Consider the following 26,924-nt stretch of genomic DNA (forward strand, 5'->3'; position numbering starts at 1 on the left):
TAGGAAACGTCAAAACACGGACAGTCGGCAGTTCTGGCCATTGCAGCTTGAGGTTCTCTTGAGTTCAGAAGGGTGTAGTGCTGTTTCTGGTCTTTTCACCACCCTCACCTCCACCGGCGAGGACAAGTGAACTTTGAACCGGCTTCTCCATGGCCTAAGCGCCACTTCCCGGCTGAGCCATTTTCTTTTTGGCTGAAAGCCCCTACCCAGAGGCAGATTCGTCGCGGCGGCGGTGGGGATCGCAGGTCGCTCAGGTACAAGCGTCAGCCTAGGATATTTCTGATCTCTCGCTTCTTTGTCCTGTACACCTTCACTTTTCTTCTCCGAAATAAAGACAACCAGTGCTTGCTAGGTGGTTGAAACTGGCCGACCGGCAGGAATTTGGGGCCAATGACAGTGCAAAGCATTTTGAGTGACAGAAGTAGTGGCTTATAAAAGTGAGGAATCAGTGTGAAGAGGCGGAAATAGGTGTGTTCCTTCTGTTACTAGGTCATTGGGGTGTAGGTCGGTTTGGGACCCCGGGTAATAACTCAGCGTCGTTCTCAAGAAAAGCCGAGAAGTGGCGAGGGTTTCTTTCCGGCCCAAGTGGTGCTTATTGGGTATTAGTGTTATTTTGGTTCCTAAGCACAGTTTTTGGTTCTCTACCACTTTCCAGTCATGCCAGTGTAAACACATGCAGTATATTTAGGATCATGATGTATTGCCAGTTGCTGTAGCATTCAAACTTTGGTTATAAAATTTGGCAAAATCTTGATTTGTCTTATTTGTTTCTCCGTGACTGGGCACTAATCTCTTACACAGTAAGTGCTCAATGAATTCTATTCAAAATTACATAAACAAATCTCAATCCTCAGTCAATGGATTTTTTTAGTTTTATTTTTAGATTCCCTATTTGCTAATTCCATAATTTATTTTACTTGTTTTACAAGTAAAATTTTTATTTCCAGGATCCTAGGGGTTTCTCCCCAAATCAATATATCATGACTTTTATTACTGCAAAATGAAGTCTATTTATGTTTTCCTTTTCCTTCTTTTCATGTTTGGAGTTTGATAACCATATTTATGAAATAGGAGTTCTACCCACCCTCTCAACAGTACCTTCCAGGGAAATGGTTTACAAAATAAAGCAGGTCTCAGAATGGAAGATAAATAAATTTTAAGGCCGGGCGGGGTGGCTCACGCCTGTAATCCTAACATGCTGGGAACTGGAGAGGATGAGTGGATCGCTTGAGGTCATGTGGCACGCCTGTAATCCCAACTACTCCCCTGTAATCCCAGCTACTCTGGAGGCTGAGGCAGAGGCAGGAGAATCGCTTGAGCCCAGGAGTTTGAGGTTGCTGTGAACTAGGCTGAGGCCAGGGCACTCTAACCCAGGTGACAGAACAAGACTCTGTCTCAAAATATATATATATATATATTTTTTTTTTTTTCAAATTGAACTAGAAGCTTTAATTTTTATCCAGTTAACCTGGCGATTTTTCTGATGACACCATTCATTAGTTATTTACTGCTGAGTAATAAATTACCTCCAACTTTACCCTAGCTCAAAACAACAAACATTTATTATCTCAGTGGATCAGGAATTAGGGTACAGCTTAACCAAGAACCGTTGGTTCGCTTTCTTTCATGAGGTTGCTGTCTAGCTGTAGCTGGGGGACTGTAATCTCATCTGAAGACTCCACTGAGGTGGAGAAAGATCTCAGTCCAAGTGTACTTACACTTGGACTGTTATCAGGCCTAGGTTCACGGCCATGAGGGTTTCTTTATAGGATTACCTCACCATGCAGTAGCTGGCTTCCCCAAGGGCAAGTGATTCAAGAAAGAGCATCCAAGATGGAAGCTTATTTATTTATTTATTTGTTAGTTTGTTAGTTATGACAGAGTCTCTGTTGCCTGGGCTAGAGTGCCCTGGCATCAGCCTAGCTCACAGCAACATCAGACTTCTGGTTTTATAGTATAAAAACATTGAATTATCAAGAGATCTATCTTTCCTTTGATCACAGTACACTGAAATTAGTCATTCAGATTTATAACTTTATAGTCCATTATTTAACTAACTGCTAATTTACTACTAACTTTTTTTCTACATTTTGATTGAAATTTGGAAACTGAAGCTATTCCATTAACTGAATCATCCATTAATCATTAATACTGAAGGCTAAGAAATATACATCTAACTCATGTTGCTTTTTCACTGAATTATTTTACTTACATAATATTTTAAAAGAATTTTAATGAAAGACATCTGTTTCTGGAAATTCCTGTTTCCTGTTTCTTTTTCTATTTTTTCTCTCTGTGTTTTGTTTTTCTGACAAATTTCTTGATATGAATTCTATAATAAACTAAACCATGACCGATTTAAGTTTATATCATATTTGGAGCAAGTACTTTTTAGTGATACAGAGATTTAAAATATATTTGTAGCTTCAGATTTAGGCATCAAGTTTAGGGAGTTTAACTCTGATCAGTGGTTTGTGTATTCTTCAAGAATAGTTTGCATAGGGTTTCATAAACTATTTGATTGAAGGAACCAAACTTTAGCAAGTAAGCCAATCTTAGAGACACACTATCTGCTCATAGGGACTAGGGATTTATATAACAGAAGTCATGAACATGGGGGAAAAAAAGCTGGGAAGGACAAATGCTTATTGCATACCCCCCATCTTTAGCACCTCTTTATTTTATTATTTATTTTTTAGAGTTTTTTCCCACTCATTTTGTTTTTATAGAATCATAGAATTGTTTTTCCAATTTTTTAATTGTGGTAAAATACACATAAAATTTACCATCTTAACCATTTTAAGTGTATAGTTCAGTGGTACTTAAATACATTCATATTATGCCACCATCACCATCATCCTTCTCCATAGCTCTTTACTCTTGTAAAACTGAAACTCCATACTCCTTAAACAGTAACTCCCCATCCTCACACCATTCTACTTTCTGTCTCTGATTTGGACTACTATAAATACTTCATAAAAGTGGGATCCTAGTTATTTGTGACTGGCTCATTTCACTAGTCATAACATCCTCAAGTTTCATCTGTGTTATCATATATGTTAGAATTTCCTTTCTTTTTAAGGCTGTATAACATTCCATTGTATGTATGTGCCATATTTTGCTTATCTATTTATCTGTTGGTGGATACTTGGGTTGCTTCCATGTTTTAGCTGTTGTGAATAATGCTGCTATGAACATGGCTGTACAAATAGCTCTTCCAGACACTGCTTTCAGTTTTTTGAATATATACCCAGAAGTGGAATTGCTAGATCACATGAAAATTCTATTTTTTTTTTTAATTTTTATTTTTTGAAGACAGAGTCTCACTCTGTTGCCCGGGCTAGAGTGCTGTGGCTGTCAGCCTAGCTGACAGCAACCTCCAACTCCTGGGCTCAAGCAATCCTCCTGCCTCAGCCTCCCAAGTAGCTGGGACTACAGGCATGTGCCACCATGCCCAGCTAATTCTTTCCATATATTTTTAGTTTAATTAAAGTGGAGGCCAATTAATTTTTTTCTATTTTTTAGTAGAGACCGGGTCTCACTCTTGCTCACTCAGGCTGGTCTCCAATTCTTGAGCTCTAAGGATCCGCCCGCCTCAGCCTCCCAGAGTGTTAGGATTACAGACATGAGCCACCATGCCCGGCCAGGAAATTCTATTTTTAAATTTTTTGAGGAAGCTCCATACTGTTTATACCACAGCTATACCATATTACATTCCCACCAACAGTGCACAAGGGTTCCAGTTTCTCCACATCCTTGCCAATGAATGTTTTTTTTTGGTAGTAGCTATCTTAATGGGTGTGAGGTGGTTATTTCATTGTAGTTTTGATTTGCATTTCTCTACTGATTAGTGATGTTGAGTGTATTTTCATGTAATTATTGGACATTTGCATGTTTTCTTTGGAGAAATGTCTAAGTCTTTTCCCATTTTTAAGTCAAATATTTTTGTTGTTGACTTTTAGAAGTTCTCTGTGTTCTAGATATTAATTTTTTATCAGATAATGTGATTTTTAAATATTATCTCCCATTCTGTGGGGTGCCTTTTTACTCTGGTGATACCGTCTTTTGATGCACACATTTTTTTTTTTTTTTTTTTTTTTGAGACAGAGTCTCGCTTTGTTGCCTAGGGCTAGAGTGAGTGCCGTGGCGTCAGCCTAGCTCACAGCAACCTCAAACTCCTGGGCTCAAGCGATCCTTCTGTCTCAGCCTCCCAAGTAGCTGGGACTTACAGGCATGAGCCACCATGCCCGGCTAATTTTTTCTATATATATTAGTTGGCCAATTAGTTTCTTTCTATTTATAGTAGAGACGGGGTCTCGCTCTTGCTCAGGCTGGTTTCGAACTCCCGACCTCGAGCAATCCGCCCGCCTCGGCCTCCCAGAGAGCTAGGATTACAGGCGTGAGCCACCGCGCCCGGCCTGATGCACACATTTTTAAAATGTTTATGACATTCAGTTGGTCTATTTTTTGTTTTTTGCCTATGCCTTTGGTGTCATATCCAAAAAATCATTGCCAAATCCAAATCATTGTGAGGCTTTTGCCCTATTTCTTCTAAAAGTTTTATAGTTTTAGGTCTTACATTTTTCTTTGATCCATTTTGAGTTAATTTTCATGTATAGTGTTGGGTAAGGGTTTAACCTCATTCTTTTTCATGTGGATATTCAGTTTTCTCAGCACCATTTGTTGAAAAGACTGTTCTTTCCTCCATTAAATGGTCTTGATATCCTTGTGAAAAATCTTTTGACCATATTATGTGAGGGTTTATTTTTGGGTTCTCTATTTCAGTCCATTGTTCTCTATATCTTTCTTTATGCCAGCACCACACTGTTTTGGTTACTGTAGCTTATATAATAAGATTTGAAGTCAGGAAGTGTGTGTCTTCCAGCTTTGTTCTTTTTCAAGATTGTTTTGGCTATTAAGGGTCCTTTGTGATTCCATGTGAATTTTAGGATGGGTTTTTCTATTTTTGTGGAAAATGTCCTTGGTATTTTAACAGAGATTGATTTGTATCTATAGATCGCCTTGGCTAGTATTGACATCTTAGGAATATTAAGTCTTCTAATCCATGAACATGGAATGTGCTTCTATTTATTATTTTTATGTCTTCTTTCATTTCTTTCACCGGTGTTTTTTAGCATTCATTGTAGAAGCCTTTCACTTCCTTGGTAAAATCATAAGCATTTCATTCTTTTTGATTCTATCGTAAATGGAATTGTTTTCTTAATTTTCTTTTAAGACTATTCATTGTTAGTGTATAGAAACACAACTCATTTTTGTGTGTTGGCTTTGTATCCTGCTACTTTGCCGAATTCATTTATTAGTCCTAAGTTTTTTGTTTAGAATCTTAAGGTTTTTATACATGTAAGATTATAATTGCAAACAGAGGTAATTTTACTTTTCTTTGCAATTTGGATGTCTTTTATTTCTTTTTGTTGCCTAATTGCTATTGAAACCATAGAATTTTATAGCTAAAGGAGATCTTGGAGATCATCTAGTTCAAAGTCCTTATTTTACAGGTGAGGAAACTGAAACTTCAAATTTTAAGTGACTTGCCTGATGCTCATTGTTAGTTAAAGAGGGAACTTGAATCAAAAATCTGTTTTCTGTCTCTTTTATTATTAAATGTTTTTTCATCTCATTTCTGACTTTCTTCCTATTTCAGGCTGCCCTTAATATCTTATTTTAATACCTTATGTTTTTTTGCATAAAAGGAATTCCATGAGAATTGCTAATTTTGTTTTGTTTTTTAATTCCACAACACTCATAGGAATGGCTTTTTTGGTTAGTGGGCATAGGAGTGTGGTGTGCACCAAAGAGGTGGATTGGGATATGAGGCCATGACTGCTGCTGATTATAATCTTGCTAAATAAATAGTAATGCAGTTAAATAGGAACCATATAATTAAAAATAATGCTAGTGAAAAGTATGATATAGTTATTTTATTTAAATATTAAAATAGCGGAACATTTCTTATAAAACAAACCAAAGAAATTAAATAAGCCTAAAATTCTCAGATTTTTGGTTACATTCAAATAACACGTCTTCATTTTTACATTTGTTTAGATGCTAGTTTGTTAACACATTGTAGAATGAAATTAAAGAACAGGAAAAAACCTTCAGAAAACAAGTAATATTGTAAATCTTTTTGAATTAAAAAAAAACACAAAACCTCCAAATGGTATGCCTTTTAGTAACAAAAACTGCTCTTGCAGGACCAGATCTTTAAATTTAATGAGTGGGGGCTTTTTTTATGTGTTTAATGTACCTTGTGACCTCTAAGTACTTAGCTATTTCCCTTTTCTCCTTAGAAAGACCTCCTTGTGGACTTATCCTTCCTTCAGTTGTTGCCTTTAAATTTTAGGGATGTGATTGGTTATCAAGTTTTTTCTTTTCTTTTTTTTTTTTTCATTTCTTTACACAGTCTGTTCTAAACTACTCTGGTGGTCTGTTCTTTTAGAAGTGGAGAAGTAAATGTTGGGCTGCTGTGATTCTAAATATCTCATAGAAAATATTTTCTCACAGACTTTCCCCATGTTCTTATGCCATTAAATAATATCACATGATATCACTTAAAGATTTTTTAAAACCAATAAGATGACCAGAAAGAGAGTTGTTACTTTTTAACTTGAAAAACATTGAAAATTTCTAAAAAGATATAAATAAGTGAATTTCCTTAAGTTTAATAGGATTTGTATTTTAGAGATAACTATTTTAGCACATATTTTAGACCTATATCTGAGATAGGACATTTATTTATAAATTCCACTATTTAGATGCCTAAGAAATATTGAAGAAAAGTAACCATTTATACTGAGGCCATTCATATGTCAGTCATCACATACCAGTGATTTAACACTGGTTGCTCAGGAAGCTTTATGGAATTGGTTTGTTTCAAACAAAAGTATTTACAGCAGAATGCGTTTTTGAGACTTCCAGACTCCTTTCCATTCTTCCCATCTTCCACTGTGTAGATTTGAATATGCCCAAATAGTATGTAAACCATTCTTCATCACATATAGTTGTCTCTACTGCATGTCCCATTTAAATGCTCAGTGCCATGAAATTGCTATTAAAAACATTAGTTACCCATTTCTTATATAACTTGTTACATAGGGATGTTTTGAATAAAACTGCTTAATATTTTACAGATAGGCTTTAGATTGAACATACCAATAGCTATTCATAAAATTTCTATTTTATTGTTTTTTAGAAATACTATTTTGAAAAGAGACATTACAGATAGTAGTCAATCAAGAATAACATCTCTTTTAGAAATGTAGCAATCTACTAGAAGTAAAAAGTACAGAAAACTTACCATTAGTATCAATTTTAATAAATTTATAACCTATGTAGTTGTTGGTAATCTGCAGTTTTTATGGCTAAGTGGCAGCTATTTTATGCTATAACAGATTTGTATTGACTAAAACTGCACTTTTTTAAATGAGAAAACTACATCCAAAATCATTTCAGAACAATATAATTTTCTCAGCTATTTGCTTTAAAAAAAAAAAATCAGGCCAGAAACTACATACTGCTTTACCAATAAAAGATGTTTTTATACACATTATCTTATTTAAGGTGCATACTTGCCTTGTAAAGTAGGTAGAAGTGATTTCCCCCATTTTATGGCAATCAGAAGCTTAGAACTTTGAAATAACTAAGATCACACAGCAAGCTATGGCATAATTGGAGCTCCACCTTTAAAATCACCCTCCACAGTAGCAGTGTCAAGAAAACCTCTATATTTCTCTAAAAGCAGATGTTATAGTGTATAGCCCAAATTCTCTAATTTTGGCATTATAAAACTAGAAATTAATTTTAAAAAACCAAAAAGACCTACTTAGATTTTTTTTTTTGAAATTTACTCTTCCAAATAAATATTTGGTCAATGTGTAATAAATAGAACTTACTCTAATTTTTAATGTATTTTTAATAAATAAAATCATTATTCCCACATGAGAAATATGGTAATATTTGAAGCAATCAAAATTAGTTTACATTAGTTTATTTTTTTAATTTTTTATTTTTTTGAGACAGAGGCTTACTCTGTCACCCTGGGTAGAGTGCCATGGTATCAGCCTCGCTCACAGCAACCTCAAATGCCTGGGCTCATGCAGTCCTCCTGCCTCAGCCTCCCCAGTAGCTGGGACTACAGGCACATGCCACCACGCATGGCTAATTTTTGGTAGAGACAGGTCTCACTCTTGCTCAGGCTGATCTCGAACTCCTGACTTCAAGTGATCATCCCGCCTCAGCCTCCCAGAGTGCTAGGATTACAGGTGTAAGCCACCATGCCCAGCCTAATTAATTGCTTTGTTTTTTAATGAGTAATTATACCAGTTTTCTAATTAATGTATTTTGTATTTACATGGTTTTTTTTCCTTTTTATTTCATCATATTATGGGGGAACAAATATTGTTAAGGTTACATATATTGCCCTTGCCATCCCCCCACCATGTCAGAGCTTCAAGCGCATCCATCCTTCCTATTAGATAGACCAAGTGAGAGGTACACAAATATCAGTACTTTTTGCATTTATATCTTAACCCCATTATTGATACAGCTTATGCAAATAGTCAAAACTACATTATAGGAGTTGTAGAATTGTCTGGTAATGACCAGACAATTTGGCCAAGAGCATCTAGCAGGTTGAGGACATAATTAAGGATTTGTGTTCCTTGATTGTGTCATCTTTTGATCTATATTGTAAATTCCATGAAGGCAGAGATGATTCATAGGTTGTAGTTTTTAAACAATTTAATTGGATTTCCTAAAATCTTTTAGTTACTGTTTCTTAAATGGTACTAGACTTAGGTCCTTGATCACCCTCTTTAGTATATTCTTTAGGGTTTCTCTCTAATTCTTTTTTAAAGCATCTTTATAGAGGTATCTACATATCATAAAATTTACCCATTTTAAATGTATAATTTCCTGTCTTTATTTTTGTAAGATAATTGTAGATACACGTGCAGGTGCAAGAAATATACAGACCGATCCTTGTACACTTTACCTAGTTTTCCTGGTAATATTTTGCAGAACTATAATATACTGTCACGACCAGGATATTGACATTGATACAATCAAACTGTCTTACTCAGATTACTCTAGTTTTATTTTTACTCAGCTTGCCACATATGTATGTGTGAAGTTCTATGCAAGTTCATGTATCCAACACTACAATTAAAATACTGAACAGTTCTAACACCACCGGAATCCCGCTTGCTGCCTTTTGCCTTTATATCTCCCTCCCTCCTAGGTAATGATGTTAAACATCGTATCATGTGTTTGCCATTTGTATATCCTCTTTGGTGAAGTGTCTCTTCATGTCTTTTGCCCATGATCCTCCTGCCTCAGCCTCCCAAGCAGCTGAGACTACAGGCATGCACCACCTTGCCTGGGTAATTTTTCTAGAAATGCAATCTGGCTCTTGCTCAGGCTAGTTTCCAACTCCTGGCCTCAAGCATTCCCTCACACCTTGGCCTCCCAAAGTGCTAGGATTACAGGTGTGAGCCATTGCACCCAGCCTTATTGTTGAGTTTTGAGAGTCATTTATTTATATATTTTAGATACTAGTCTTTGTCAAATACATGTTTGCAAATATTTTCTCTCTGGGTGTTGGTTGTGCTTCTATCTTCTAAGTATGGGCTTTCAAAGAGCAAAAGTTTTAAATTTTGGTGAGGTCTACTTTATCAAAACAAAATAGAACACTTTTTATTTTTATGGATCACGCATTTGATGTCAAGTCTAAGAACTTTTTGCTTAGCCTAGATCCCAAAGTTTTCCTCCTATGTATTTTTCTAGAGTTTTACAGTTTTATATTTTATGTTTAAGTCTATGATCCATTTTGAGTTAATTTTTATAAAGGGTGATGTAAGGTTTAGGTCAAGGTTCATCTGCTTAAGTTTGTATCAATGTTTACCATTCATTCAGTCAAATATTTACTGAGAAGTTTTTATGTCCAAGGCACTATGTTTGATACTGGATTTATCCATGTAGCCTGTTGTGTTGAATCAGTTCTTCATTTTAATAATTACAGGCGGTCCTCATTTTGCATGGTACCATGTTAACTGAAACCAGTGCACATGAGAACTATGGCCTTGCTTTGTGCACTCTCATCATAACTATTAAGTAGTTAGCATAGAACTATATACAAAGCAAGGACTGCCTATACATATGGCTTTTTAAAATTTTTATTTCTTTTAATAAATAAGCTTTATAATAAGATTGAATGAAAGTACAATATGATAGTGAGTTCCAAAACTATTATTATCTTAATGGACATGTTTGAGTAAATATTACACTGGAAGTATGCTTAAATATAATCTGGAAGTATGCTTAAAAATACTGATCTCAATAATGGATACATTGATTTCAAAGGTCCAAGAAGTTAACATGCTATCCACAAAACACTGTATAATTCAAATTATTGGGGGTGTGAGAGTACTATAAAGATCTATAGTAGAAATTTCTTATTAATTGATATATTTTGTGGTAGTTCCAAAAGGATCTTTGAGTTCAATCTTTTCATGAACTCTTATATTATCATTTCTAGAAACAAATTAATAGTGAATAAAAATGATAATGCTTAACTACCAAAAAGGTATCTCTGTTATCACGGGCTAATGACTAAATACTTGATCTTATTTGCCAGACTGTTTTTATATGTAGTATTTAGTATATTGATCTAGCAAAGTTAGCTTCTACTTACTTTATATACATATTTAGTAGTTGTTATTTTTTTTTCTCCTAGCAAAGGTAAATGGCATCTCTCCAAATTTCACAGATTCTAAACTAGTGAAATTTAGGACCAGGATTATGACTACTCAGGTAATTAAATCCAAAATAATCAGGGGTACTTTGAGAGGTAGAACCAAAATAGTTATCATTTAAAGGAGATGGGAGGGGATAAGCACAAAACTACTTTTTACTGTAAACTATCTACTGTGGGTTTGGTTCTCTAAATGTTATCCCTCAAGATCTGTGGGATAAGAATTATAATCCATTGTTTTACTAATGAGAAAAATGAAGACCAGAGATTATAGGCTGATCAGTGCCTGTGTGTTTTCTACAAGAACAGTAACCTGAAATATCAGCTACCACTGGGGACAATAGTGGAGGCAGTAAGCAGTGGCAGAGGTAAAAAGAGATGAAAGCCAGTGAGGAAAAAACAGAAGTTTAATTGCCCTTGCCAACCATGGGCTACAACGGCTCTGGAGATAAAAGCTATAGACACAAGATAGACCTAAGTTTTAATGCTAAATTTTCATTTGCCTGCCATGAGATCCCAGGCAAATTCTTACCTGAATTATTTTTTTTCTGATCATTGTAAAATGGTGATTTTTCTATCTCCATTATTTTTTCTATCTTTATTAGTCAGCATTTTACTGTAAGAAAGAGCTTTCCCTTATCTTTATTTATGTAATTATTTATCTTCAATGCAGACTCTTGGATTCTTTTTTTATGTGATGTATTATACAGTCAGCCCTCAGTTTCTGCAGGTCTCACATCCAGGGATTCAACCAACCAGGGATTGAAAGTATTAGGAAAACACCTGAAGCAATAGAAAATAACACAAATAAAAAATACAGCATAACAACTATTTATATAGCATTTACATTATATTAGGTATTAATAAATAATCTAGAGATTTAAAGTATATGTGAATGTAATACATAGATTATATGCAAATACTGCATCATTTTATATGAGGGACTTGAGCATCCATGAGTTTTGGTGTCTGTAGGGGTGGAGTAGGGGGTTGGTTCTAGAACCAATTACCTGCAGTTATCAAGGATTCATTACTGTCACTTTTATTTTGATGCCCAAATTGTCTCAGGTTTAGCCAATGGAAGCGGCCTTCAAATAGGTTTCTTCTAATGTTGCTTTGACATTGTCTCATTATTTTATTTTGATTTGCTTTTAGCTCATTAATACAAGTTTAAGAAACACTGCCCTAGGAGTTTCTTGGTAGCCCTTAAGGGAGTCCTAAATGGACTGCAAAGGTGAAAGTTAGGAGAAAGGTGCAGTTTTTCACCATATTTGTCTATAGCAGAACTTCAGTGAGTACCTAGTGTAGGCAAACCCCCAAAATATGTAGAGTATAAGATTTTATAATTATGTCTATTTAAATGAATATTAACTTGTTAACTTTTATTGATGAGTTACTGGATGAAATCAGGAAAAAATAAACCAAGTAATTGTTTGTAGGTGTTTCAGCCACATTTTAATGATTAAACATTGGATCTTTGAGGCAATAAAAAGCAACTTATAGATGTATGCGTCCTATAGGGTTTGTTGCCCTTGCTTTGAGGTGATTGCTTTGACAACCATTATGCTGGTCCACTTGTAAATATTAAGAGAGTGGTGGTAAGGAGTCTTTTCTCTAGTTTCATTCCATTTCTTTAGATAAGATGCTTCTTTGTTTTGCCTGGGCGAGGGAAATGGGTTGAGATAGGTGCCTAAGCATTCTAGGCATGTGATCAATGTGTGTTGAAGGAGAGATTTTTGGGTCTAGTGTTCCATATACACACATTGTTTTATTTAATTTCTCACAAAAATCATAAAAGGGAAATATTTTTATTGCTAGTGTGTAGGTAGGAAAGTGACCCAGAGATGTTAAACCCCTGGTTTTTGTTGCTCATTTTGTTGCTCTGATTTCTCTCTTCGTTATTCCGTTTTGGAGTCCTGAGCATCTTGAGGGTTCTGAAAGATACATAAACTTCTGCTTCCCTCACTATACTATTGGAGACAGTTCTCCTTTCCCTTCATGGCTTCATTAGTAACCACTCCTCCAACTTGTCTTGTTACAGAAATATGTTGAAATCTCATATCCACTCAGTGTCCTGTTTTCCTTTTCTTTTTTGTGTCATTTCTACCTTTTTAAATTCCTTTTGTCATCTTAATGGGCAGGAAAGGTGATAAATATATGTGCTCCATCTTGTAAGAATCCAAAGTTCAGATTTTTTCTCCAAAAAAAATCCCATAAAAGATTTTTTCAAAAATGAGTCAGAATGTTTCGTCTATTTCCTGCCCAATTGATATCATATGCATTAATGAGATAGGACCCTACCATTTATACTTACAGTACTGGTTTAAAACCTATTCCTGAAACCATGTTACATGAATTGAAATGATTTTAAAGTTCAGAATATTAAATTTAAGCTATATCATACCAAAAGGGCTTTTTGGGAGGGAAAAACATATATTCATAGTAACCCTAGATGTAACTTTGATAAAATGTGATCAGGTGGGAGTACAACAGATCATTTAGAGGTGATAGTGATTGTTTGCTCTATAAAGGGACCTTTAGCTAAGTAAGAAACTTTATGTAGTCTTCTAGGTAAATATCTTTCAAAGGCATTGTTTTTTTTTTTTATTTTGGCATATTGTGGGAGTGCGAATTTTAAGGTTTCAATAAATGCCCTTTCCCTCCCTCCCACCACAAGTCTGAGTTTCCAGCATGACCATCCCCCAGATGGTGTACATCTCACTCATTATGTATGTATATACCCGCTCCCCCTCCCCCCTCCCACCTGCCCGATATCCTATTACTGTAGTACCTATGTGTCCACTTAGGTGCTGCTCAGTTAATACCAGTTTGCTGGTGAGTATATGTGGTGCTTGGTTTTCCATTCTTGGGATACTTCACTTAGTAGTATGGATTCCAGCTCTAACCAGGAAAATATAAGATGTGCTATATCACCATTGTTTCTTAGAGCTGAATAGTACTCCATGGTATACATATACCACATTTTATTAATCCATTCTGGGATTGATGGGCACTTGGGCTGTTTCCACAGCCTTGCAATTATGAATTGTGCTGCTATAAACATTCGAGTGCAGGTGTCTTTTTTGTAGAGTGTCATTGGATCTTTTGGGTAGATGCCCAGGAATGGGATTGCTGGATCAAATGGTGGATTCACTTGTATCGCTTTAAGGTATCTCCATATTGCTTTCCACAGAGGTTGAACTAGTTTGCAGTCCCACCAGCAGTGTAGGAGTGTTCCCCTCTCTCTGCATCCACGCCAGCAGTTATTGTTTGGAGACTTTTTGATAAAAGGCCATTCTCACTGGAGTTAAGTGATATCTCATTGTGGTTTTGATTTGCATTTCCCTGATGATTAGAGATGTTGAGCATTTTTTCATATGTTTGTTGTCCATTCTTCTGTCTTCTTTAGAAAAGTTTCTGTTCAATTCCTTTGCCCACTTTTTAATAGGGTTATTTGATTTTTTTCTTGCTGATTTTCGTGAGTTCTAAGTACATTCTAGTTATCAGCCCCTTATCAGATGCGTAGGATGCAAAAATTTTCTCCCATTCTGTAGGTTGTCTGTTTACTTTCATGACTGTTTCTTTGGCTATCAAAGGCATTATTTTTGAATAATGCTGGAATCTTCCTAAAATCATGTTACTTTTCATATATATTATCCTAGCTACTGTGCCACAGTAGTACAGGACTTTAGGAACAAATTTGAAATGTAAGATATGATAATAAACCAAATGTTAAGTTCTTATACATTAGATTAATTTAAAATAACTCTCAGCCGACATGACACATTTATTCACAGTACCACTGAGTATTTAAGGTCACTCAATTTTGTTCCAGTCCACATTCAGTAAGCCTTAGTGTCAGGCTTCTGTGTTTCCTGTCCACTACCGTACTACCTGAGTGTGTTTATAGTAGTGAAGAATTGAATATGATTATGTTGCCCCTAAGTCAAACAGTATATAATAGCTCTGAGACACAGAAGCATTACTTTACTACTGTATTAAAATGGTTAAAATCAATTGATAGCCATGTTTGCATAATTTCAGGAAATAGAAATTCTTAGATTGTATTCATTTGCCTGTTTGGGTATTATTTTATTTGATACCTCATTCATTTTAAAAAGGAGTTCTGAGATTTATTTTAGTTTATGCTAATCATTCTCTTGAAGGTATAAATTTATATTTACTAAATAATATCTAAATCTTTGGTTGTAAGTATGAATTTTGTTACCATTCTGACAAATAAGAAGAAAATAGTGTCTTAATGCCCTTGGTATTTTTTACTCATTTTTTTTTCCTTTGAAAGGAAGAGTTTCAACTATGAAATCTTCTAGAGAATTTTTTGGTAGCATAATTTCTCCTCTGAGACCTAAGTAATTTAACTTAATTTAATATTTTAATTTATGTCAGATGATAGTGAAGTTATGTTTTTACTTTTGGAAACCCAGAAAAAATATCTTTGGTTTCATTTTGATGCTATTTAGAATTTATATTATAGATCCTATCAACCTGACAAGTTTTAAGCAAAATAAATTCAAATTTGGAAGAAAAGACGTGGGGCATGTTGAATTGGATTAATTTATATTTGATTCTCATTATTTGTAGATTTTGTATTTGTGAATTTACCTACTCAGTAAGATTTATTTGTATCTTTCAGATTAGGACTCTCCGTGATCTTGTAGTCATTAGTGGACATGTACAGAGCTGCAAAAAATTTGTTGTTTGAGGTGCACATGCCTAGCTAAGCTTGAACAAGGCAAGGCTCTGCCTTTCCTTTTTTTTAGCTCTTATTTTAAACAAGTATCCCTTTTGTGGCTTACTTGGTGGCACATTTTTGTGCTTTTTTTTTTTTTCTTTTGATTTTGGTGTTTAAGCTGGATCCCAAGCATAGTGCTGAAGTCTTGTCTAGTTTCTTAAGGGGGATGTGTCTTACAGAGAAAATACAAGGCTATATATTGATCAGTTGATGAAAATATTGTGACCAGAGGCTTCCAGGAACCTAACCCTATAATTTCCCTAGGAATAATAGTTTAGTATTCACTAATTATTTGCAGCAATTTTATAGGACATAATAACTAACATGAATAACAAGAATCAACTGTATCTCTTTAATTTGTACATGAAATAGGCAAATTATGCTCTAAGAGTAAATATTTTTCCAAGAAGTTTTCCTTGACCTATTTTGAGTGAACAAATAAATTATCACCAGTAGTTTCATCAAAATCCATATTTACACCAGGACTAATGATTCCGAATACAAAAACATTTTTGTGTTTAATTTTTTTTTCAATTTGAAATTCTTTGCATGTTCAGTGATTTCACTATGCAGCTGAATTTTTTTGACCAAATGCTATAGGTGACAGGACAGTACTGTATATTTCATATTATATTTTGGTGTTAAAAATTTTTATACCAAGATTTTATTAAAATGTTAAGACAAATCTGAAGACTTTGTACTTTGAAATCAAGTTTCAATTGGGTTAGTTCAAACATCTGTTTTCAAGAATTAATTTGAAATCGTATGAGAACCCAGCATGAGACTGCTTCATATTTTACATCTCTTTTAGAGCCAGATGTTGACAGATTATTAATGATAACACAAGGACCCGTTTTATGACATTGCTATTGTCACCATCCTCAGGCATGCTAAGTTTTTGAAATTTTTAATAGAAAACAACTTAGGCCTTCCTTTTTTTTTTCAGTTTGATCATTGATAGAAAAGAATTGCATTTCCAGGAAAAACAAATAATCATGATTGAAATATGAGAAAACTAAGGGAGATGAAGAATTGTATATACAAGTCTTGCAAAGCTATGCAAGCATCGACATGAACAAATAAGCTTATTGGCAAGCAGGACATCAGAACAGTTGAAGTATCATCAAATAAGTTTTATAAAAGTGTTCATCGTTTTCATTTGGTGAAAATACAATTTTGTCAAAACAAAGTAATATCTAACATGTATTGATTATTAACCATGAAATGAACTTTATATTATGTACTTTCTCATATAATACAGCAGCCTTTTGAGCTATAGATAGTATTATTTTTCTACATTACCTGTGAAAAAACTAAAACATAGAAGTCAAGTAACTTCCCCGTGATCCTCTAAGTAGTAACAGAGTCAGGATTCCAATTCAGGTCTGCCTGACACACACTATCCTCCCTCCATGACTTGCTTCACAACTAACACACTGGATGTCATGTCTTTTTGAGAGTTTTATCACTTTTTTGACAGTTACATCCATATTCCACATTGTTAGCATGCTACGGAAGACTGGAGAGTGAGGAAGGAATACTGTAGACACCCTTTCCTTTCTCTAAATGCTGAGCTTATAAGATTCTCGGGGGTGGTTTATCATACTGTATTTTTACCCAGAATCAAGAAATGCTTTAAAAGGAGAGGAAAGTCCCAACAGGCAATTGGCAGTATTGTTTAGCAGTAGGATAGAAAATGCGGTCTAATCTTGCAGTTTTCAGTTTTATTTGTCTGAATGTATACACTGTACACTATGTATACATAAGCCTTAACCCTCCATTCTCCCTATTTTCTTTTTTTTTAAGTACTAGCTGCAAGCTTTACCTCTTTGTACCTGCCGGATGCTTTGTGAGTCACATTATCCAGCGCTCAATTTAAGTGATCCCCATTGAAGTCCAGAGCCTAGGGAAATCACCCTGATTCTTTGTTCACTAGCAACAGTCCTGAGACCAACAACAGCTGCTTAACCATTTGCCTCTAGAAAGATTCTGTAGGAAAAATACACAGAAATTGTTAATAAATAAAATAAATTGTTAATAAATAAAAAAGCCTCAAATCTTGAGACTTCAGACACCATAGTTACCATGTTTTATTATTCCCCTTTAGTGGGACAAAAACAAGAGAAAAGAATAAATTTAATTATTTAAAATGATACTAAATATGCTAGATGAGTTTAGCAACTAATGCAATTTCTAGATATTTTCTTGCTAAGTTAAATAGAGGAATAGCCATGATGAAAATAAAATGACCTTTGTGATTGAGAGCCTTAGAATGTTAAATCTGTGTCACAATTAAGTTGTACTTATGTTGTAATGTGACATGGCACATTTAAACATTAAGCAAATTGAAGACTTTATGTACTTATGAATTTTTGTTGACATTCTATATTTCTTCTATGTTAATCATTTTTACTGTCTCTCCATAGTTTTGCCCTTTCTAGAATGTCTTATAATTTGAATCATACCGTAAGGGACCTTTTCAGAGTCACTTCTTTCACTTAGTAATACACATTTAAGGTTCCTTCATGTTTTTTCATGGCTTTATAGCTCTTTTCTTTTTAGTGCTAAATAATATTCCAGTGTGTGGATGTACTGTACCAAAGCATGTTTAGTTTTGTAAGAAACGGCCAACATAGGCCGGGTGCAGTGGCTCATGCCTGTAATCCCAGCACCTTGGGAGGTCAAAGTGGGAGGATCAATTGAGGCTGCTACTTCAAGACCAGCCTGAGCAAGCTACCAAGACCCCATCTCTACAAAAAAAAAAAATTATTTTAATTAGCCAGGTGTAGTGGTACATGCCTGTGGTCCCAGCTACTCAGGAAGCTGAGCTAAAAAGATCACTGGAGCCCAGAAGTTTGAGGCTGTAGTGAGCAGTGATTGTGCCCCTGCACTCCAGTGTCTCTAAAAACAAAAACAAAAAACAGAAGAAAGAAAGAAACTACCAAAGTGTCTTCCGGAGTGGTTGTATCATGTTGCATTCCTACATCCTCGACAGCATTCAGTATTATGTTGTGTATATGCATGCCATTCTTGTAGGCGTGTACTGGTATCTTGTTTTAATTTGCAATTCCCTAATGACAAATATGTTAAACATCTTTTCATATGCTTATTTGCCAGTTGTGTATTTTGTTTGGTGAGGTGTCTATTAAGATTATTTGCCCATTTTTAAAGTGGTTTGTTTTGTATTGTTGAGTTTTAAGAGTTCTTTTTTTATATTTTTGGATATCAGTCCTTTGTCATATATGTGTTTTGGAAAGATTTTCTTTTGGTTTATGACTTGTCTATTTCATTTTCTTGATAATTTTGTATTTTTTAAGAAATTAATTTATATATCTTTACCACTAATTTAGGAACTGATATCATCATTGTGGTATATATAGTAAGGAGAAAAAGGTTATCTTTTGTGCTTTTTTAGCACAAAGCAAATTTTCCCACATTTAAAAATCAGTATGCTCCTTCTCTTCGTACCTCCCACTGCCCCTTTATAGCTTAAGCTGCTGGGAATCTCAGCAGAGGAGAAGGAGGAGTTAAAAATTATCCTGGACTATTTTTCTCAGTTTTGATCAGCAGATGACCTAATATAGTGGCCATTATCCAACCATTAGCCAGTTTAACACATGGATGATGCTTTTTTAAATACTAAAAAAATAATATCTTTGACATCCTTTGAAATTCTGCTCAATTCTCAAATTATTCCTAACTACAGAATATCTGGTCATCACTGTTTTATTTTTTTTTCCTTTGGTCTTTTTTTTTTTTTTTTGCTTCTGTTTTTGTTAGTCCTTATTGTAAACAGTTAATTAAAACAACACCATATTTTAAACAGTTCAGGTCATGCTATAAAAATTATTTGACCATTTTAGTGATTTTATGCAAAAGTTAGTATTTTTTCCCAGGTTTTTGAAATACACAGTTGTTAATAGTTAAGTATTCTTAATATAACAGTATTTTGTTTGAAAAAGAGATTATGAAAGTAATTTATTTGTATGAGTTAATGACTCTTTCTGATTTAGTTTCTCCTAAATGAATTTATTTGGTAAGGAAAAGCTACTTACTTTAAAGGCATGAGCAAGTAAGAAGTCTGGGCCAGTCATTTTCTAAAAACCTTTGTATGTTTGGAAGTCAATATATGCAACAGATAAATGTAGAGATGCTCTGGGTTGGGGGAGACTGGAGTAAACTTTCTTTCCTGTCTTTTCCCAAGTACCTCTGAAGAATCTGTAGGACTATGTAGAGAAGAATTGGAAAATTGTCTAAATTACAATTTTTAATTTAAAACAACAAAACCAAATAGTCAGCTATTACTGAGCTATTTATCATGGAGTTCTAGGTGTCTAATTTATAAGGTTTCTGAATTAGACTTCAGGGCCTATGTTACATTTTATTACAGTCTACAACATAAGTGTAGACTGGCAAGAATTAAACTAAAAGCCTGTTTCACAGCTGTTACACATCTGGGAGTTTGGTTAAAAGGGGCTAGCTTAGCTTGGCCTCCATTGTGATAAAAAGCAGGGTCTGGAGGCCTTTTAACTAAAGTCCTGTGCTCTGATCAGAGCTGTATTTAATACTGGCCCATAAGTCCACATAATTATAATTTGTAAGAGTATTAAGGACATCAGTAACTTTTAAACCTTACCACGTGAAAAATGATTATGTCACCTGTGGACTTTAAAAGCAGTAAGCAAACTGGGATAAAGGTGATGACCAAACCAAATATTTCTAAAAGTTTCTCTGTCCAAGTTTTGTACTTACTATGTTCCAGCTATTCTTTGTGATATACTACTGGTTTTAATAGGCTTTAATGAGGAATTTTAACTCTGATAAATGAATGCTTCATGTCAGATTTGTTATACCACTGGGAAAGATGGGTTACTTTTTTAATGTCACCCTTATTACATTCTGGCTTTCTCCCAGGCTTGCAGATGGGTCAGGGGCTGTGGAGAGTGGCCAGAAACCAGCAGCTACAACAGGAAAGTTATAGTGAGCAAGGCTACCTCACCAGAGAGCAGAGCAGGAGAATGGCTGCAAGCAACATTTCTAACACAAATCATCGTAAACAAGTCCAAGGAGGCATTGACATATATCATCTTCTGAAGGCAAGAAAATCTAAAGAACAGGAAGGATTCATTAATTTGGAAATGTTGCCTCCTGAGCTAAGCTTTACTATCTTGTCCTACCTTAATGCAACTGACCTCTGCTTGGCTTCATGTGTTTGGCAGGACCTTGCTAATGATGAACTTCTCTGGCAAGGGTAAGTTAAACCCACTGATATTTGATTCAGATATCTCTAAACATAATCATGCTTAAATATTCCTTTTATAACATACATTATTAAATGTTTTCTTTTAACTTGGGCTTGTACTTTGAGTTGCTCTTTATTAAAACCTGAAAAAATAAAAATAACAGTTATCATCACAGTCAAATTTGGTATTGGGAAAAGAAACATAATAGAAAAGAAAATAGAATAATAGCTTTACAGTTAGAAGAGAGGTTACCAATTGAGATGTGTCAGTTTATTATAAATCAGAAATTGTCAGTTTATTCTAAAAATAAAACAAAATTATGAAGTGAGAATTTCTAATTCAAAACTTGGAGAGTTTATACACTGGTATAGTTTGTGCATCCTATGGCATCCTGTTGGAAGGAAGAATAGGCATACTTAAAAATCAATAGTCCTCAAATGTTATTGTTTTCATTGGTTACAAATGGAGTATATGTGTATTTGTGTTTATTTATATTTCTTTTATCAAAGGTGCTTGTTAGCATCAACTGGTGAAAATTTCATCTGCTTTTTATTTTTCCTAACCACCATTTCAATGGTGAATGAAGTAGGCAAATACTAGAAAGCAAGGAGATAAACAGTTTACTTGCTGAACTTAAAGTAGATTATAGGAATTCTAGCAGCTATGATACCAGTTTAAATTTAAACTACAAATCTAAGCATCTTTGGTAGAATAGGATCTGTTTTATTGAACCTAACTTACTCCTCAAATAGCATTATATACTTACAAAAAATTGTAGGTACATTTTTTTTTCTGTTGAGTCCTGAAATTGTTACCAAACATAGAATAATCACTGGATCTCATATTTTCTAGCATTCTTTACAAAAGTTTATTTAAGTCTCATTATTTTAAAATGGGACTTTCAGAAAGATATAGAACATATCTAAAAACAAAAGTCTGTCTGAGACTTCAAATAATTTCTAACTGGAAATCTGAGAGAATTAATAAATTAATCTAAATCACCAAACTTTGTTAGAAATATATTTTCAGTAATGACATTCCTAATTTAGGTTTCCTGATGTCACAGAATTATAGTATAAATTATATAGGTCATTTCTCAGTCTTTACATAGATAAAAATGATCCATACCCTTTTGTTATTCTTCATTGCTTTGTCTGAGTGAAGTACTATTTGAGAAGAAATTATATTAAAGTAGTGTTTAAAATAAATAACAATTATTAACTTTTGAATCATGTGAGTATAAGAGGAAATGAAATATTTTTAAACTGGCTCATTCTTTATAATATTTTTTCTACATTTTAGTATTCTCCACAAATTTAATTTGTGTTTCTATATTTAAACTTTAAAATAAGTTTATTGCTAAGTTTATCTGAACTTAGTCAGAATATATTCTTTATTTGGGGTTTTAATTTGAATCTTTCATCTTTGAAAGAAATGCTTCCATTGCTGTTCGCAATATAATTATGCCTATTTTTATGACACTTGGATTTTTTTCTTAATGATAAATTGCTTCCATTTGAAATTAAAGGCTGGCTTAGTTTTTATTTTAACTTTAGATGTGTTGAATACTTATTGATGTCGGTTGGGGTTCTGTTGCTTGCACATAGCTTAGTAATTAAACTTGAAAGCTATGGGATTAGATTGAAGAGACTGCTAAAATATTGATAATTTCCTAAACAATTTATTATACTTACAGTTTTAGAATCAATGATTTCATTTGGTTGGTAAAAATAATGCAATGATATAAATTAACTATTAACAGGATAGTCTCAAATTAGATATTTTACCCACTTATCCTCACAATTTTTGATGTTATAGGCTGAGACAATGATGTTGTCTTTGTGTGTGTGTGTGTGTGTGTGTATGGGTGTGTGAGAGAAAAGAGGGACGCATGAGGCAAAAGTCTATAATGAATATCAGAAAGTGAAGCTCTTTTGTCTCAACAAGTAGCAGGTATTGTTGAACACAACAATTCAAATAATTTTGAGGCAAAGACTCATTAAAATTGTTTCAGAATATAATTTCAGTATTCTCTGTGTCTCTAGGATAATGTGCTTATATTTAAGGCTCTATGGTATATATCCAGAATTTCCAGGCATTATAGTAAGATAAAATTTAGCTTTCAAATAATATCCAATAGCTATTGCCTCTGTGCAAAGTTGGAAACAACTATCCCAATCTGCAGAAAATAAGTATTAACAGTTAGCATTACAGGTTTTATACAATTTTTAAACAATCATGTATCACAGTGATAGTAAAGAACAAGTGTTTTTGAAACAGTATCTTAAAAACAGCTATATTTAACACCACAGCTTATTAGAGTGCAGTAGTGGCATCATCATAGCTCACTGTAACCTCAAATCCCTGGGCTCAAGCCTTCCTTCTGCCTCAGCTTTCTGGATAGCTGGGACTACAGGCATCAGCCACCACACTTGGTTCATTTTTTGTATTTCTGGTAGAGACAAGGTCTCCCCTGATGCTCAGGCTGATCTCAAACTCCTGGCCTCAGACAGTCCTCCTGCCTCAGCCTCCCAAAGTGCTAGGTTCACAGGCATGAACCATGAAGCCTGGCCTTACAATTTCTATGTTTAATTTATCTGTTGTAATAAGATTGTCCTCCTGCCCAGCAATATTTTCCCCTGATTTAGTTTTGCTTCACAATAGAGGACATAGATTACTTAATAAATTCCATTTTTAGCTTTTTGGTTAAGATTACAAGCTCTGGATTAAGACTTATTGGGTTCAAATCCTACCTCTATATACATTAGCTTTGTGACCTTGGGCAACATTTTTGTCTCTCTGTTTTTATCTGTAGCATCAACATCATAAGATTGTTATGAAGACTAAGCAAGCTAATACAATTAAAATACTTAAAATAGTGCCTGACTTCTAGGAAGCACTCAGTGAATGGTAGCTATTATTACTATTATTGTTAATAGTTTGTGTTTACCTTCAGATAGTACTCATGAATATTATGAATCTTTGTAATTCACAGTTATTAGGTACTATCAAAATTGCTAAATTTATGGCATCTGTCATATTCTAGTAAATAAAAAATAAGTATAAACTTAAAAATTTTTAATTTGAGGGCTATAAAATCCAATTTTATATCATTTCATGTTACTATTTCATTATATGTATGCCTGTTTAACTTAGGAAATTAAGTATAGTAATATTTTCTTGTCTCTTTCTCTTACAGGTTGTGCAAATCCACTTGGGGTCACTGTTCCATATACAATAAGAACCCACCTTTAGGATTCTCTTTTAGAAAATTGTATATGCAGCTGGATGAAGGCAGCCTCACCTTTAATGCCAACCCAGATGAGGTAAGTGAAGAATTTGAATATTTGTATCCAGTGAACTTTATTGGTGTCTTCCTACAACTTTCACTATAATAAACTAGCAGAGAAAATAACAAGTCATTGAATGGCATATTCAATCACTGAAAAGAATCCCAGTATTTTAACTAATTGCTATATGACATAGTCATTTTTTTTTACCTTACCATGTCATATTCTAATATTTCTACCTGTACACTTTTGTATGGCAGCACCCTTGCTATATACACAGTCCTCTATAGACCTGATTGAGATACTAGTATATTGTAAATTAGGAGAGCCCAGTATTTTGATAATGAGAACACAGTATATTTATCAAATTTTATATGCAGCATTTTTCCCTGTTTATTGTTTTTATTTAATAATAGTTACTTTTATTAGTGATAACCACAGAGGACATCATTCTAGTTTCTGACATATCAAAATGTTGTCTTTAAATAATTTTAACAATATGGTTCCATGTTAACATAGAACTACTTACAGATTCTGTTATAAAACTGAATAATTTTGTATTATTTAATATAATATGTAAGAATGATAAAAGTGTTATGATAATTGTTTCACTGATTTGTTTTCTATTCTCATTATAATATATCCTGGAAAAGTTCAGATTTTCAAAAATGCTTAACTATTTGCTAGACTTAGTCTTAGAAATCTAAGTGGAAATTATACAGTATTCATAACTACTATTTTTGGTTGTGTTATTTTCTGTGGAAAAATTTAACCAGCAGAATTATTTTAATTTACTTAATTTTCAAAGACCAACTTTTTAAAAATTGTTGTAGAGAAATAGTATCTGTTTAAATCATGCTGCCAAATATTTTCCAAAATTAACTTAACTTTGGTTATAATTAGGGAAATGTTTCTCCCATGTAAAGGATTTGAATTTTAAACAGAAATACTGACTCTTTAAGTGTGCACATAGTAATACCAATGACATATATTTAAAATAAATTGATTTTTACTTATTATATATGATTTCTTTATTAAATTTTTCTTATATATGAAGAAAAAATAAAATAAAATGCCATTGCAAAGGTTTACTGATATACACACTCTTATCCATCAAGTCTTATCCCCACAAATGTAATGAAGTATAAATATTAGAGAGCCTGGCATAGTATTTAAATTCAGATATTTAATTCAGGCATGTGTTTTGTTTACACCACTATTTAAAGAGATCTTACTTTCAATGAATAGAAAACTGATATTCTTAATGAAGGTAGAGTTTATAAGAAGTTGGAATTATGCATTTGAAACCGACATAATATTGCTTTTTAGAATTCTTTAGAAAGGCAAATAAATGGATAAACTATCATAAATGTAACTTTTGTCACTTGTCCCTTTATAGCACATTTTTTCTGATGCCTTTTATCTATAATATACTGGGTTTAACTTTGGTTTGGGTTAAATCCCAGTTGTCTTCCTTGTAAACATATAGCAACATAAGTATGTCACCTTTTTGATCTTGCACTGTGGCATGCCTGTTTTATATAAGAGATTCTGCTGTACTTAATGTATTTGAAGAATGGCATGTTTGCAGATATTTCATTATTCTTAATTCTTCATTAGAATTAGATATTACTTGTTGCTAATTAAAGCAGTTCATATGATGAACTTTATAAGATATATATTTTGCATCAGTCTAATGAGACAATTGAATGATGATTGCTAGAAAAGGACTGAGGCAGAATAGTACAGTGTGTAACTCTAACTACTTTATACATACTTAAGAATCAGGAGAGGCAACTGTTGTCAACCTTAGTCTTACTACGCCCCACTTATCAAAGCATTGGCTTCCATCATGAATTATTCTGATGTTAAGTAACACCATCATCTTCAATTCATATCACTTGCAAATGTTATAGTCTAAGGAAAATGTAACTTGGTAAGTACTAAGTTGTAGATTATTACAAAATCGGAAGAGTTGGATGTAACTGGGATATTGATTATGGTAAGTAGTCATTCCTTGCTATAGGAATAACCACTTTTTAAATGAATCATAAAATCATCCTTTTATGCAAAGATGAAAATATATATAGGCCGTCATATACCTAGAATATGATATGGATGGTTCTAAATATCTCAGTTGGAAAAGCTGGATGTAAAAATATGTTTCCATCTTTGCAGCTACATATATCAGACTATACAATTCTTGTTAGTACCCCCTCTATGGTATTTGGAGAGGGGGCAGAGGAAAAACGTAAAATTCAAGTCCTTTTTTAACCTGACAGAAATTTAAAATATTTTTAAGTCAAATGTTTGCTAAGAGAGGGGATTGAGTTTATTAATTAAAATAAGATTTTTAGATTTTCAGATTTTACTTCTCCATCCTACCTTCCATTGTTATTGAGAGTTGGCTGTATTTTCTTTTTTTCCCCACTGCCTGGCCTGATTTAAAGATACCCTGGAGCATTCCAGAAGTACTGAATTTATCCTTTTGAGAGGACCATATAGTGCTGCCAAGAGGCATAGACCTGAACCACTCAAAGTGTCTCGTGGTTCCAGAATTCTGATTCTATGCTTTTATGAACATCAGTAATTTAGCAAGTGTTGCCTAGTAGCAAAATAGAATTCTATCTTTATCAGGATGCTTAGGATATATAGAAAGAGACAAAAAAAGGACATTGAAATACACGAAATAGGTGCAGAGAAATGAGGGGGGAAGTATTTTAATGACTCTATACTTTCATTGACTAATATAAATAATTAATATTAATTTGGTTAATTGTTTACCAAGTTAAGTCTTCAAAATTGAAATTATATAAGTGAAAGAGTTGTCCTAATAGATGTTCTTATGTAGAACTTATCTGTATGAGTCA

At 33.7% G+C, this 26,924-nt stretch overlaps 1 protein-coding gene across 1 annotated transcript in view; it reads left to right on the top strand.

The window, feature by feature from the left end:
• The first annotated feature begins 18 nt into the window (after window positions 1-18).
• Window positions 19-26,924, top strand: part of FBXO8 (F-box protein 8) — a 53,190-nt gene continuing 26,284 nt past the window's right edge. The window contains exons 1-3 of the mRNA XM_012770691.3: window positions 19-254; window positions 20,436-20,772; window positions 23,964-24,090. Of these exons, the coding sequence (XP_012626145.1) occupies window positions 20,444-20,772; window positions 23,964-24,090 (456 nt within the window). The 5' untranslated portion in view covers window positions 19-254; window positions 20,436-20,443. The remainder of the gene's footprint in view (window positions 255-20,435; window positions 20,773-23,963; window positions 24,091-26,924) is intronic.

The sequence above is a fragment of the Microcebus murinus genome, chromosome 15, assembly GCF_040939455.1.
Source record: "Microcebus murinus isolate Inina chromosome 15, M.murinus_Inina_mat1.0, whole genome shotgun sequence".
In the NCBI taxonomy this organism is placed as follows: domain Eukaryota; kingdom Metazoa; phylum Chordata; class Mammalia; order Primates; family Cheirogaleidae; genus Microcebus; species Microcebus murinus.